At 37.4% G+C, this 15,315-nt stretch overlaps 3 protein-coding genes across 4 annotated transcripts; 1 reads left to right on the forward strand and 2 right to left on the reverse strand.

Moving 5' to 3' along the window:
- Positions 1 to 700: 700 nt before the first annotated feature.
- Positions 701 to 2,378, reverse strand: lamtor5 (late endosomal/lysosomal adaptor, MAPK and MTOR activator 5). Its single transcript, XM_077576682.1, has 4 exons — positions 2,235 to 2,378; positions 2,078 to 2,139; positions 1,309 to 1,426; positions 701 to 884 (listed from the first exon to the last, which is right to left on the reverse strand). Exons 1-4 carry the CDS (start codon positions 2,267 to 2,269, stop codon positions 824 to 826), a joined length of 276 nt encoding a protein of 91 aa, XP_077432808.1. The 5' UTR covers positions 2,270 to 2,378; the 3' UTR covers positions 701 to 823.
- A 2,134-nt stretch (positions 2,379 to 4,512) lies between these two features.
- Positions 4,513 to 8,678, forward strand: prok1 (prokineticin 1). The gene is made up of 3 exons (XM_077586081.1): positions 4,513 to 4,667; positions 7,197 to 7,322; positions 8,374 to 8,678. The coding sequence occupies exons 1-3, from the start codon at positions 4,593 to 4,595 to the stop codon at positions 8,494 to 8,496; spliced, it is 324 nt and encodes a 107-aa protein (XP_077442207.1). The 5' UTR covers positions 4,513 to 4,592; the 3' UTR covers positions 8,497 to 8,678.
- Positions 8,679 to 13,615: 4,937 nt separating this feature from the next.
- LOC144061673 (uncharacterized) lies at positions 13,616 to 15,187 on the reverse strand. 2 transcript variants are annotated; one of them, XM_077582348.1, is made up of 5 exons: positions 14,642 to 15,187; positions 14,318 to 14,426; positions 14,058 to 14,173; positions 13,902 to 13,948; positions 13,616 to 13,808 (listed from the first exon to the last, which is right to left on the reverse strand). In XM_077582348.1, exons 1-5 carry the CDS (start codon positions 14,925 to 14,927, stop codon positions 13,698 to 13,700), a joined length of 669 nt encoding a protein of 222 aa, XP_077438474.1. In that variant the 5' UTR covers positions 14,928 to 15,187; the 3' UTR covers positions 13,616 to 13,697. The 2 variants fall into 2 exon arrangements, with proteins under 2 accessions (XP_077438474.1, XP_077438465.1); XM_077582339.1 differs by having other exon boundaries at positions 14,058 to 14,179.
- Between the last annotated feature and the right edge of the window lie 128 nt (positions 15,188 to 15,315).

The raw sequence follows: 15,315 nt of genomic DNA on the forward strand, positions 1-15,315 counted from the left end.
GTATGAAGAGCCCTGAGTTTTACTCTGACATCACCTGTCAGCTTTGATCTTCCCTTTAAAGTCGAGTGTGCGGACCCTGCACACTCCACAGTTTCTTTGGGGAGGGGGCGGAATTTTTCTTACCTCATTTGAAGTCATGTCTTTGTCTGTCGCTTTAAGGTTGTGCACCATGAACGAGCCTGACACAGATGCCGCAGTTACGCTTTGGGCCAGAGGTGGCAGTCGCGAGTAATAAAAAAAAAAGTGACAAACTGCACAAAGATTCCTTAGCTTTTCGCCATGTTTTTTTGCCTCAATGCAATTGACAGGGTGCTGCTCCATCTGGCGTGCACGCCTTGGCCACCTGGAGGAAGTGTGACACAGACATATATATATGCATATACAGTACATAGAGCCTGTCACAAGTTACCAATTTGTAATTTGCAATAATATTAGTCATTCTTTGCAGAAATTAAAATTGCTTAGATTTAATACGGCAACACACACACAATAAAAAAAAAATGCAGACATCACTTAACACTACTTCTGCTTTGTCAGTAACACCAAACAGATTTTTCTGTATGTGGCCCTATATATATAGGGGTAAAAAAACAACAACAATAATAAATAAATGTATGGTTATAACCATGCTAAACAGACAAGGTCAGATAGACGTTCACTAATTCTAATAATGATGACTCAAAAGATCACACGTGACGTGTATCATTCATGATCAAGTTTATTATTATGAAAGAAGACACACATTTGAAGAAGATGAAGAAAACAAACATTTTTGGGACAGACAAACAAGCACGTTTCTGTACATTTTCTTTTCATGTTGCTTTCAGGCGGAAATCTTGTGAACGGCAACCGTGACAGTCCCGTGAGTCCTCACTAAAATATTTCTGAAAAACATGCAGAAAGAAAGCACAATGTATACTTTCATGTTTTTTAATTGTTTAGGTAACAGCGCAATGCAAAGCATTCCAAATACAGAAAAGAATGTGGACATTACATATTTAATTTGAATGTCTTGTATTAGTTCCTAAATGACCAATCAGAATACATAATAAATAAAACACCAGACCAAAATTCTATTCTTATTATATTACAACTATAGATGAAGACCTTTCTACAAAGCAAACATCGCTGGAGTTGTCCACTAGGTGGCAGCATGGCCACACAAACTAAACTTAACTCATCCTGACCTTCATAACTGTTTATTTATCTACAGGTGCATCAAAAAAAAGAAAAAAAGAAGTGAATATCCTGAAAAAGTTCATGTCCTTTGAGACAGACTAACAACGTGCGTGTGATGTCCATGCTCACCCGGAGTCGGACTCCAGGCACACGGTGGGCGTGTCCGTCGGGTCCCTGGTTAGAGCGGCGGCTTGTTTGGCCAAAACGGACACCACGCCCCCGTGCTCATCTGACAGCGAGCCACGGCCTGTTTGGAGGTTACGCAAGGAAAACAAATGTCAGCAACAGACATCAGCCACCATTACATCTCATCTCACACACATGCCGGTAAAACGCTCTTACATGTACTACAGGATTTATTTATTTATTTTGCTCACCTACACTACTGAAATGCTCTTTCTATGATTTTTTTTTTTGTACACACTATATACTGAAATTGTGTAGCTTTTATACATTACTGAATGCTCTCACACCCTAAAGTGATCTAACACACTGAAACGTTTCCATGCACAGTCCTGAAACACTCTCACAAACACAATTTCCTGACAATTGTCTATTTACTATGAAGGTTGTGGTTAAGGTTAGGATGGTAATGTCGATATCAGGTCCAAAATCAAAATGAAAACTTTGTGAAAACACGGAAGGGGATGCAGCGAGGCATGAATCATGTCCAGCGCATGACTCGGTCCGGGAATTGACCCAATCAGAGCCGTTCACGGCAAAATAGCGCTAGCAGGAAAGTTCACGGCAAAATATCCACTGCCTATAAATTATGAGGAGGGGTCCTTGGAGAAACTGCTCCCTTGATTTAAAAAAACAAAACGATAACCCCTGCCCTAAATTTAACAAGCATATTTGTGAAGAGCTGAATCTATTGTCTATAATTTTCTATGCTTACATGCCAGGTTGTGTCCTTGCTCGTCCGTACAAAGAACGCCGACCACTGCTGGATTTTTCATGCTGCGAATCAAGCGGCGGGAGAAAGGGGGGAAAACAAATTATACTTGTGTATATATTAATTATACAAAGCCTAAGAGGGACGAATAATATCTTACGTGTCGTCAAGGTGCTGCTCCAGTGTTGACTCCATCCGTAAAGAAGCAATAAGTGTGATATTTAATACAATTTAACAGGAGGAACAACTTCGTGTTTTGATACTTTTCCGGTTAGAAGTCAGCTGACGCCCACGTCACGCGCTACGAGTCGCAGCAAGGGCCAATTGCCCCAAAAGGAACAAACGCATTTTTACTAACAATTCAAAATATTGTATGCTGCAATAAATTTAGTTTCGAAATTTTGTTGTTGTTTTTATACAGATATACATGTAAAAATAATAAATAAATAAATAAATAAGACTGGTAAAAGTCGGAAATAGTTTTTTTGCGCGGGTGTGTGTGTGTGGGTGGGGGGGTTCCAGGCCTTTATGCTATCAAACAACAGCTTTCCATAACTTTGCTAATAAAATTAAAAAGTACACCTGAATTGTGTGTTTTTCTTCATCTTTATCAGAAATATTAAACGCCAGCACAAAACACAAAGGATGAAATATGATACATTTTACAGTAGCGTTGTAATTATGTAATACATTTTAGTGTAATAATTTTTTAAGTTGTTTTTAAAAAAAAATTAAGCTCTGTGTCAAAATTGAAACTGTACACAATGTTTCTATCTCTTACATTAATGGTATATTAAATATATTTTATATGAATAAAACTATTGCCTTACCATATTTCAATGTTGATATTTGAAGAGCTAAGTGTTTTTTTTTTTTTTTTGGTGGGGGTACTACTCAGTGCAAAAAGTTTGAGCACCCTGGCCCTGACATCACCAAGACATGAGCATTATTATTATTTTTTGCTCACATGAGGCATCGTATTGATCATAAGATATTGCATAAATGCGATGGGCATAAAACCGGAGCGTTTAATTTGTGCAGCATTATGTTGATGGATTTTGAGATAAAGTCAGCCTTAAGACAGGCGAGCCTCAAGAGGCGGCGTTGCTGACGGGGCAGAAATGACTGGATATGATTATGTGGCTGGTACAATGGAGGAATCCATCAGCGGCACTGCGACAGGCTCGCATCCTAATAATGCTCACGGAACCTATACACTCAATCAAGACCTGACACACACTTCATCGATGACATAGCGTTGTTTTCCTGCATATGGCCACATCCCAATCTCACTAAATAAGGCGTAAGAGTCAAATCCCAAATGAAGATTTGTCTATCAGAGGCTCAGAAGTATTTGGACAATCGACCTTTTGCGACGCCACACCTCGGATGTGCACACCGGCCAATCACAGGGCAGCATAGATTGGCGTTGTGCCATTGAAGTTAATCGTACATTTTATGACTTTTATATTTACATATGAAAAAAAGATTGGTTATATAATTTGCTCCACTAAACAGTAATGCAATGACTGAAACGATATCGGTGAGAAAAATTCTCCAAAATGTTGAACCACTTATGGACCACATTTCAGCACACTTAGCAACAATTGGCAGTCAAATTATCTATTTATTTTTACTTTTAAATAAAGTGAGCAAAATTAAAAAGTGGCAATTCAAATAAATGGCTAAAGCAAGGTGGTTGTACAAGTGTGCACACCCTTATAACTGGGATGGGGCTGTGTTCAGAAATTAGCCAATCACATTTAATCTCATGTTAGATGGAAGTCAGCACACATCCGTCTCCTTTTAAAATGGATCAGATTAAGCCCAAAGTTCTGATGTTCTGGTAGGCTTTTTCTGACTTTTTCTCATTTAGTTATCAAATTAATTGCCAAAACACAAAAACAACCTTGGGAGATTTTGTCATGGGCCGATGAAACCAAGGTTGAAAATTATTAGCAGTTTGTTAGCAAAAAACCTTTTGACTTTTGTTAGAAAGCAAAAACAAATAAATGTCATAACAGGCCGACTTCAACAGCTGAACTTTATTTGGCGTTAACCAGAGCCATTTAAAATGGTGGCATCTGTGTGCTAACTGCCGTTTAATGTATTTGAATGTGATTTATTTACTCTGATCGCAACCACATCCCGGTTATACAAGGGTGTGCACACTTTCACAACCACATGATAATTTTCACTTTACTTTTCTTTTCTTTTTTTACATCTCAAAAACCTTTCAACAGGGGTGTGTAGACTTTATATGTTAAGCTTTTTCATATTCATCCCTGTTTTTTTTTTAATGGGCTGAGTCACAGAAACAGATGTTCGAAAAACTAAGAGGCAAAGCCTGAGGCTTCCTGCCCATTCCCATTCGGGAGCATCTGATGAGACGGCCATGGGGGTACCTCACACACGGAGTGGGCGGGAGGTGAGCTGAGGTGAGGTGAGGGAGCCCGAGTGGATAAAGAGACGAGCCGGGAGAGTGCCTGAAAGCTTCACGAGAGGATCCCTTGTCGTCATGAGCTTCCAAGTGGTGCTGCTGTCCTTCCTCCTTGCATCTGTCAGCTGGTCCAGAGGAGCCGTCATCACTGGAGTGAGTTCTATATGCTATGAATATCATTTCCTTTTGAAAATTAATTCATTTTATTGGCAGTTGTCATCATTCGAACAGTAAGAAAGATACCGTATTCTAAACTATTATTTTTCAAACTTTTAATGCGGAAATGTCTTATGTGTCCAAAATGAAATTGCATGATTTGCAACGTGTTTTCTGACGATGGTAATTGTATTTTGTGATAAATAGGGTGCTTTTATATTGCTTAATATGCCTTTCATTAAAGCTAAGGCAAATACATATTATCTCCTGGGTCACTTATTGCAGTTGTGAAACTCTTTTTCGTTTGTGTCTGCATGACTGTATTATACTGCCGCCCCAGTGGCCAAGATGCAGACAGCAGCAGGAGCCGCAATGAATTGGTGCACAAATAGTTAAAAAAAAAAAAATAATAATAATAATAATAATATTTTTTGTATTTATTTATTTGCTATTTATTTTATTTATTTGAATTTAATTATTTATTGTTTTATGTATTTTATTTCTTATTCTATTATTTACTATTATATTTTTATTTATTATTTATTTGAATTTTTTTTAATTTCATTGACTGGGTCCGTACTGTAGTTGTGAAACTCTTCTTTGTTTGTGTCTGCATGACTGTATTATACTGCCGCCCCAGTGGCCAAGATGCAGACAGCAGCAGGAGCCGCAATGAATTGGTGCACAAATAGTTAAAAAATATATATATTTATTTTATTTTTTGTATTTATTTATTTGCTATTTATTTTATTTATTTGAATTTAATTATTTATTGTTTTATTTATTTTATTTCTTATTTTATTTATTTACTATTATATTTGTATTTATTATTTATTTTTATTTTATTTGAATTCTTTTAATTTCATTGACTGGGTCTGTACTGCAGTTGTGAAACTCTTCTTCGTTTGTGTCTGCATGACTGTATTATACTGCCGCCCCAGTGGCCAAGATGCAGACAGCAGCAGGAGCCGCAATGAATTGGTGCACAAATAGTTAAAAAATATTTTATTTTATTTTATTTTTTGTATTTATTTATTTACTTTTTAATTTTTTTTTAATTTAACTATTAATTGTTTATTTATTTTTTTTACTTATTTTTATTTATTTACTATCATACAGGGTGTCCATAAAGTCTCTTTACCATTTAAAAAAATTATTAAAAATGCAATTGATTAGATATTTTATTCAGATTTGTTCTATTGTATTCAGTGTTTAAAAAAACACACAGTGTTTATCATTACTGACCTTAAGCAAAGTATTACTGATGCCATTGCCACAATCGATGAAGCTATGCTACAGCAAACATGACAAGAAATCGAGTACCGTCTTGATGTGCTTCGTGCAACTAATGGTGCCCATGTAGAAGTGTATTAAAAGAGGTAAAAAAAAAAAAAAACTTAAATAAACGCTGAATACAATAGAACAAATCTAAATAAAATATCTAATCAATTGCATTTTTAATAAACTTTTGAAATGGTAAAGAGACTTTATGGACACCCTGTATTTTTATTTATTATTTATTTAATTTGAATTTTTAAAATTTTATTTACTGGGTCCGTACTGTAGTTGTGAAACTCTCTCATTTGTGCCTGCATGGCTGTATTATACTGCCGCCCCAGTGGTCAAGATGCAGACAGCAGCAGGAGCTGCGATGAATTGATAATGATGTACAGACTGTTTAATTTTTTTTCACATTTTTTTTCACATTCTATTACTATCATTTTCATACAGTACAATATTATAGAGTTAAGTGATTGGATAAAATAAAAAAAAATCAGATTAACCATAGCTACAAAGCATTAATCTACCTTGATAAATGAATTATTGGGCACACTTCTCTATTAACAGGCAATCCTGGTTTCATTTTCATTGACAGCCATATTTATACGCTGTGCTGCATCGGTGCCAATTTGTCAATATCATTGAAGCGCAGCCACCCTGCAAATAATGTTTATCTGCTCTCATTTATCCGATTGGCTTCAGCGCAAATAGAAGCCGCCGTATGCCAATGCAATAGATGTCGAAAAGCACAGTCACATGTCTTGCTATATTAAGTGAAAAGTGATTAGGCATGACAGCATGGAGACCGCATCCTCATCCTGCTTCACGTCCACCGGAGGGAAAGATATCCTGGATGCAATTGATGGCCGCTTGTAAATAGATCAGAGTGATGAAACGGTACAAAATGTGCGTGGGCGCATGGAAGTTCAAATGCAATTCAGCCAAAAGCAGCTTACATCACAGGTCATAGAGAGCAGTGCGTTTTCTTATTGTCACATCCCACTTTTATAAACGTGAACAATCTACTGTGTATCATATTTTTAATTGTCACATTGCAAGTGTAGAGCTTGTTTTACTCTTTCACTGTTTTTCGAGATTCCCCTCTCTCCAACACATTGCTACTGTAGGGAGGGAACACAGCCGACTCCCAGCCAGTCGAAGCGGCTCCCCACATTCCCTTTAAATTTAGCACAAAGAGAGCTGTGCGGTCTACATGTCATGTCAATGAGTTGTGTCTCTCTACAGGCTTGCGAACGCGACATACAGTGTGGCTTGGGTCTGTGCTGTGCCGTCAGTCTGTGGCTGAGGGGCCTGAGGATGTGCATCCCGAGGGGTACCGAAGGCGACGTTTGCCACCCGCTCAGTCACAAGGTGGGCCACGCAGATATTCACGGCATGTACAGTATATTCACACGACAATATCAGATATCCATACAACTGACCATCATACAATGGAAAAAAACATGGTGGGAAATATGACAAAAACACACACATAGTTTAATCCAAAATTTTAAAATTGTTACACTTTTAGATTTTTCTGCTTTTAAAATTCCAAATTTGACCCGTAACATAAAGGACAGTAATGAAAATGGTATTAAAAAAAAAAAAGAAGGAACAAAAAAAAAGGGGGGAGAGAGTAAAAAAAATCAAACTGTAGTATAATAATTATTTATAAATAATGGAATATGATATTTATTTATTTAGCATTAAAAAAGAGAAACGAAAACCAGCTAAATAAGTAGATTTTTTTTTTTTATGGTTGCAATTTGACCCACAATTTCACAGGAGGGCAATTAAATATGATATAATAATTTGTCACCGTTTTGTTTTTTTTATAATGAAGAAGAAAAAAAAGTCCAGTAATTTTTTTAAGGGTCATTCTGAACCACAAATTAACAACAGGGTCATTAAAGAAATAAAGCATAATTTGACTATATACATATATATATATATATATATATATATATATATATATATATATATATATATATATATATATATATAGTCAAATTATATAATTTCACAGGACGGTTATTAAATAAATGAAAAATGCTACGCACAATTTTTTAATTTACACCCCCCCAAAAAAAAGAAAAAAATTAAGAATTAAAAATGTAGTCAATTTGACAAAGCAATTTTAATTTGATTTATTTATTGTTGTTTATATTTTAAGATAGCAGGTTTGTTAAATACAATTATATTGAATGTATTATTTATTTAGATGTATTTTTATTCATTATAATGACATGTTATTTTTTTCTTAATCAATCTAAAAAATATATATATAAGTCCAGTAAACAAAAAAGATTTAGTTTGTTTCTTTGTTTGTTTAGTTATTATTTCTTGGTTTGATTTTTGCAAGCAAACAAGAAAGTTGAAGGATGAGCTGTTGGTTAAGTACTCCTGTCTTGCCCTGGTGCAGGTGCCCTATCCTGGCAAAAGGCAGCACCACACGTGCCCCTGCCTCCCCCACTTGGTGTGCACCCGCTACGCTGGCAGCAAGTACAAATGCACTGATGACTACAAGAACATGGACTTTCAATAAAGTGCCAGGCGGATCACTTACAAGACTTTTTGGGGATGAAAAACACATGGTGGTGTCTTGTCAATATAGAATCATTGGGCAATTTATTAAAAATTAATAAATCCAAAACGTTATGTCCGTTGCATAATAAATGCCACGTCACACTCTCACACGCCACAGGGAAGCACATGGAATGTACCAAGACGAGCTATGGAAGGGAGGTCAGGCACTTTTCAGTGTTTTGTGAGTTATTAATGTATTTATTGTTGTTAATTTATCACACTGTACTTGCCAATAAAGGATGTAATGACACACTGAATATTAGTCATCGCTTCATCTTCTGTTAAATCATTCGAAAGCAAAAACAGTTCTTCTCTCTCTTACATATCAAACATAGCATTGAAACTTAGTTTAAAATTGGCTCATTTTTGTGTGTGTGATTTTGTTGATATGCTCTAAAGCCATCTGTCAACAACCCACTCAACTTTTACTAAAACAATTTAGCCATCAAAAAGAAGAGAAAAAGCAAGCGAGCTATATAACTCAGCAAAAATTATCATCAAGCTGTTCACGCTGACGTAAGGTAAGTCTTTTCACACTGCTCATCACTAAAATACAATAATAAGAAGTTTTTATTTTTTTATTATATTGCTTAGTTTCTTCTTGACCACTTTGCATAGCCGCTAACATGGCTAGCATGTAGCCTTGAACAAAACCTCTAACATCAGCACTTAAAAACATATTGCTGTTATTAGTGAAGGAATATTTTGATTACATAATACATACACGTCTTCATTAGCGACTGAAATTAGTAGTAAGAAAAAGACAGAGAGAGAGAGAGACTCACATTAGCATTTAAATACCATTTAGCTTTTTTTCTTTTGTAAGGATTTATTCATACATGTTTTTTGGAAAATACATTCTCAGGTGACTGACTATCTTAGCAGGATTGCACCAAACACAGCAAAATATAAAAAATAAAATGGACGAATTAAACTACTGGTTTGTGATGGTTTAAAACAAGTTGTTGTTGGGGGTTTTGGTACTTTTTAGAAAATAACAAAAATTTGAATGTTGGTGCCTTGATTGTCCTCAGATTCTGGGAGGACCCCAACTACAATGTGGTACATGACCAAAATAGGTTTGACAGTCCAGTTCATTATAGCCTAAAGTATTTTTGTCTATTTTATGGAGTCGCACCACCATTTACTGTCATCTCATTTATTTTAAGCGTCAAAATTCACTTCTGCTATTGTCATTTATAGTTTATTTTTGTAATATGGTGATGGCAATGCTGATACTGTCTTAATTGCTGCTCTGCTGATTGCAAGGTCTCTGCCGAGGCACGATCTTTGGTCCAACCAATGAAATGAAGAATACAAATGGTTGCTTTTGCGATTCAGCCAACCGGCACAGAGAGGTGAGTCATGACCTGGATTTCACTGCTACCACCTCATGGTTTCTGAACCCAGGGCAAACACAAGTGTGCTTCCCTGACGTCAACGGCTCCCAAATGAAAGTGAGCCAGTGTGTCGACATTGGCCGCAAACCTGTAAAACGCCTATAAAATATAAGCATAATAAATAAAGCACGCCACGCTAACCTTTTCACATTTTCCCCGTGTGTGCATGTAAGCCAGGGCCTTTCTCTTGTTTAGCAGTTTGCTTCTCTGGTCAAATGTTGCACTTTAATATCATTACAAACTTGTTATCGTGCAACGTTACCCTTAAAAATAAATGCAGCAGAAGTGTGAGGACAGCATCTTGTATGTGTTGCTGCTTTGCAACCGGCAAAAACAAACAAAAAACACACACACACAATACCTTTGTTTATACAAGCCGAGAAGGTAGGTTCAGAGAACAACTACATTTGTTTTTTACACATTTTTTTGTTCAACAATTTGTTGTCTCAATTAAAGACGCCCTGCAATACACTAAATATCATACATAATGTGTTTATTTAGACAGTTTTTTGCCTCGAAAATAAAAAATTATTTTTGGAATCTTATTTTCAAGTTATAGAAAATTTCTAATTCTGAAAAGCAAATATGCAAGGGTCAACTATATAGCCGTGCATAGCCTAGCAACCACACGCTTGTGCATAGGTATGATGGCTCTCAAAGCTGTGTGCAGCATAATTAATCACACACGTGTCCTAAAAAAAAAATATCACCCTCATAGGTATTGTATATGTTACATAATAACTTGATTTTCTCGTAAAAGCAATTATGTATTATGTATAGCATAACAATCACACCCGATTGTAGTAATAATAAATAATACTCTCAAAGTTCTTGGTAATAAACTCACGCTCATAAAAAATCTGCGTCATTAAATATGTATGGCATAACAATAACATGCTCATGTTGAGAAAAAGATCACTCTCAAAGCAATGTTTGGCATAGCAACCACATACTCACAGTACAGTCAAAACAATCACCCTCAAAACTACAAAACTGTGATGTAAAAATCACAGTTGTGTTGTCAAAACAATCATTCTGAGAGCATGTGCACTCATGTCATCAAAACAGTCACTCTCAAAGCTATGTGTAGCATAACAATCACGTTTGTGTAGTCATAACAATTATGCTTAAATCGTGCAGCATAACCACACACTCTTGTCATCAAAACAATAACTCTTATAGCTACATATGTGGCATACAAATCACATGCTTGTCTTGTAAAAACGACCAACTCCCAAAGCTATGCATGGCATAACAATCACACGGTATTGTAATTTTGTTAAATCCCTCTCAAAGCTATGTGAAACACACTCATCAAAAAATCACCCTCAAGAACAACATGTTTGAGTTGTATAAGAAAAAATGATCACTCTCAAAGAAATGTGTGGCATAGCAATCACACACTCGTACAGTCAAAACAATCATCCTCAAAGATACAAAACTGTGTGATGTAAAAATGACAATTGTGTCGTCAAAACATTCATTCTGAGAGCATGTGCACACAAGTCATCAAAACATCCAGTCTCAAAGCTATGTTGTAGCATAACAATCACGTTTGTGTAGTCATAACAATTATGATCAAATCGTGCACACACTCTTGTCATCAAAACAATGACTCTCATATCATATGTGGCATAAAAATCCCATGCTTGTCTTGTAAAAATGACCAACTCACAAAGCTATGCATGGCATAACAATCACATGTTATTGTAATTTTTTTTAAATCCCTCTCAAAGCTATGTGAAACATAATCACACACTCGTCAAAAAATCGCCCTCAAGAACAAGAACATGTTTGAGTTGTATTTAAAAAAAAAAATCACTCTCAAAGCTATGCGTGGCATAGCAATCTCATGCTCATGCTGTCAAAACAATCCCCCTCAAAGCTACAAAACTGTGATCTACAAATCACATATCTGTGCTATCAAGACCATCAGTCTGAGTACATGCGGCCTAACAATCACACCTTCAAGTCATCAAATCAGTCAGTCATTCTCAACATGTGGTGTAAAAATCACACGCTTATGCAGCTTTCAAAACTATCTGCGGCATAACAATCACACGTTCAAGGCTTGCTTGTGAGTAGTAGGATATGGGCCAAGGAAGGGTCACTCCATTTTTTTTCATGAATGTCGTACAATGCTGTGCTTTCTATCAATGAAAAGATAGCAAAAGAGGATTGTCATTGTTGCACTCAAATGTCACAGACGTAAGACCTGTTGGACTTTTGAAAGACAAGCAAAAGCGTGGACTAAGAATCAAATATCGAGCGGCCTCCTTGGAGGCTGTAACCAGACGGAGCCTCAAAAGAAGAAAGAAGATGACACGATAACAGAGCTTAGCCTGTGAATTGGAGAACGGCCTGTCGAAAGGTCTCAGAGTGAAAGATAAGCACACGAAAGAAATCTTTAGCCTTTGCGTGGAATTAAAGTTAATGAATGAAACTTTTTAGGCTCAAAATAAGTCGTTTTTATACACTGATCAGAGATCAAATAGCAATGCTTCAAAAAAGTTACACAAACATGTGCTTTGCGCTCTGGATGGCTGTTATTGTAGAGCGGTTAACTTTTAGAGTTGTTGAGGCCACATTATCAAGCTTCTGATGATTTTTTTTACTTCGTTTTGATTAACCACCCTTACCAAAAAAAAGTACATGTAAGTATGCTCGAAGTACACTCAAAATTAGGAAAAGTAAGTTCCAGTTTACTTTTCTTGTACTTTTTGGAAGTATACTGCAAATGATAAGTGTACTTGTAAGTATACTAAAACATGTACTAAAAGTTTACATACTGTAGTACAGTGGTGCCCAAGTCCGGTCCTCGAGAGCCCCTCCCCAGCCTGTTTTCCACGTTTCCCTCCTGCAGTGCAGCTGAATCTAATGATCAGCTAATCAGCTAGCGTTGCAGAAGTCTGATCATCTGAACGATCCTGATCATGAATCAGGTGTGTTAGTTGAGAGAAACATGGAAAACAGGCTGGATAGGGGCTCTCGAGGACCAAACTTGGGCACCCCTGCTGCAGTATATACTTAGAAGGCACTCGCTAAGTACGGAACCAAAATTATAGGTTACATTTATTTATAAAGCCCTGAAGATCATGTTGCTGGATAGCCTAGAGGTTAAGGTTGCTACCTGTAGTACAAGTGGTTGCTGGTTCGATCCCTATCAAGTCATCACTGGGCTTTTTGCTGTAAACTAAACTGTGGCCGTAAGTGTACCACAAAGTATACTTACTTAATAGTGTACTTAAATATACTATAAAGTTTGCTTAAGTATACTTTATAATATACTCAAATATACTTTTAAGTGTACTAAAACGTCCCAAGGAGTTTACTTAAAGTTTACTTTTAGTACAAGTACACTTGGAAAATAAACTTAGGTATACTTAAGTATACTCTATATTATGTACTTAAAGTATTCTACTTTATGGTAAGGGCAATTTTAGGGGATAAAATATTAAATTAATGCAACAAATATTACAAGGCCCTTGATGAATGCTAACCTCGATGTTGCTGTTAGCTAATGCTAATCTGCGCTAACACTGCGGATCAATTAGCTGCACCTTTGTATAACTCATTTGGGAAATGATCAGAAAACAAAAATTCACTTGGTTGTTTAATTTCACACTTGATGGGTCGGCACAGCCTCTTGGATGCAATACATTCAAAAGTCAATTTTACATAATATGTCCCTTTTAAAAATACAGTTGTAAGTCCAGGTTTTAACCGTTGACTTGCAGTCAGGCACTCCAAGCAACCACATTCACTGGTGGACGGCAAGAACAGAGTACTCGACCCCACCAGCGTCAGGCGCTCCCGTGGCGCACGACTCGCTTCGGAAGTCTACCGTCGTGTAGATGACGCCAGATGTCTCCTAGCAGTGCAGACAAACAAGTTCCGTCATTTTGTTTTTTTAAAGGGTGACAAAAGTGAGTCAGTGGGTTTGTGTTCCCCTTTTAACACCTACTGTGGCGTCTTCTTTGGCTGACTCAGGCGGAGTTTTTCCAAACATGTCTGCAATGGAAAATGCAATGGATTCATTAAGGGGAAAAACTGAACAATCTGCAAACCCTGCCTGGGTTTTTCTACTCACATTAATAATAATAATCAACCAAAACCTTACCCAAGTGTTTGGATCTGGTCTTGCCTCTGAAGTAAAGCGCTACTGCCACTGAGGCAACAACAACAACGATGAAGCTCACAGAGATGGCGGCGAGGGCGACAAAAGTCCAAGGAGTTCTGCTTCTACAGAGGACAGCGCACCCATCATATTAGAGAGAACAATTAGAGCCATTCGAACCAACACACAAACCCGCCACTCTGTTTGATGATAACCATGGAACTGAAAAGGCACAGATTCAAAGGTAAGGTCAGTGTACGTACGTTGGAAGATCACTGGTCTCCTGCCCCTCTTCAGCCCCGGTCAACTCCGGGCCCTCGGTTCTGGTCGACTGCGGGACCCGGGACTGATTATCCTGGTCAGCTGAAACTCCTGACAAGAATTTGAAATATAGCTCCTAAGCTCATTAGAGAACAGCAAGTAGTGCAAAAATGAACTGAACTTCTTGGGTAATAATAATCTCCTTCAATTTGTCCATGTCCATATCTGGCCTTTCTATGACAGCCCATCTGGCTCCTTCTCCTGACTGGGCTTCTGTTGCCTGAGGTAATAATAATATTCGATAATGATCTGAAGCGAAGGCTTACCGAAGACATAAAAGCGATGATCTGCGTAAATGTAGACGGGAGTGCCCAGCAACACACATCTGTAGTATCCTCCATCTCCCATCCGTACCCGAGTCACTTTGAACTCAATCCAGCTGTTTGTCTCCGTGAGGCTCACCCTTCCTCTCAGGAAGTCGGCGGTGTAGCCCGTGCTGTCCAGGAGGGTTTGACAGCCGCTTGGGTACACTTTGCAGCACGACTTGACGTGTTCTCTGTAAATCGGCGGGAACTCAAGTGTCAAGGAAATGTCGGCAAACTCTTTCACCATCTGCTGGCAGGAGCATCCGGGAACATCTGCGGAACAAGCGCCGTAAGTCAAGGATGGACAACAGAAAAAAAGACTCAGCCTCACCTAATAAAAAAAGGACTACAAACGGCAGCCTCATTTTAAGTCTCATATTGTGAGAACACTTTTGGCCTTTTCCTCTTCTCCTTTGTCCTTGCAAGGAGAAAAAGCAAGTTCTCCGTTCAATTTAGCAGCACAACTACAAGGACTTCCCTTTTAGCATTTAGTCACACTTAAAGGGGACATTGGACCTTTTACATGTCTTATAGCACACTTTAACATTAAAATAACCTTTCTTAAGGATAGAATAGTCCTTAGGGCCTGTAATGGAAATGTCATTGGCCCTACAGTGCAAGAGGGCGGGGTGAGC

The sequence above is a fragment of the Vanacampus margaritifer genome, chromosome 1 (genome assembly GCF_051991255.1).
Source record: "Vanacampus margaritifer isolate UIUO_Vmar chromosome 1, RoL_Vmar_1.0, whole genome shotgun sequence".
NCBI lineage: Eukaryota > Metazoa > Chordata > Actinopteri > Syngnathiformes > Syngnathidae > Vanacampus > Vanacampus margaritifer.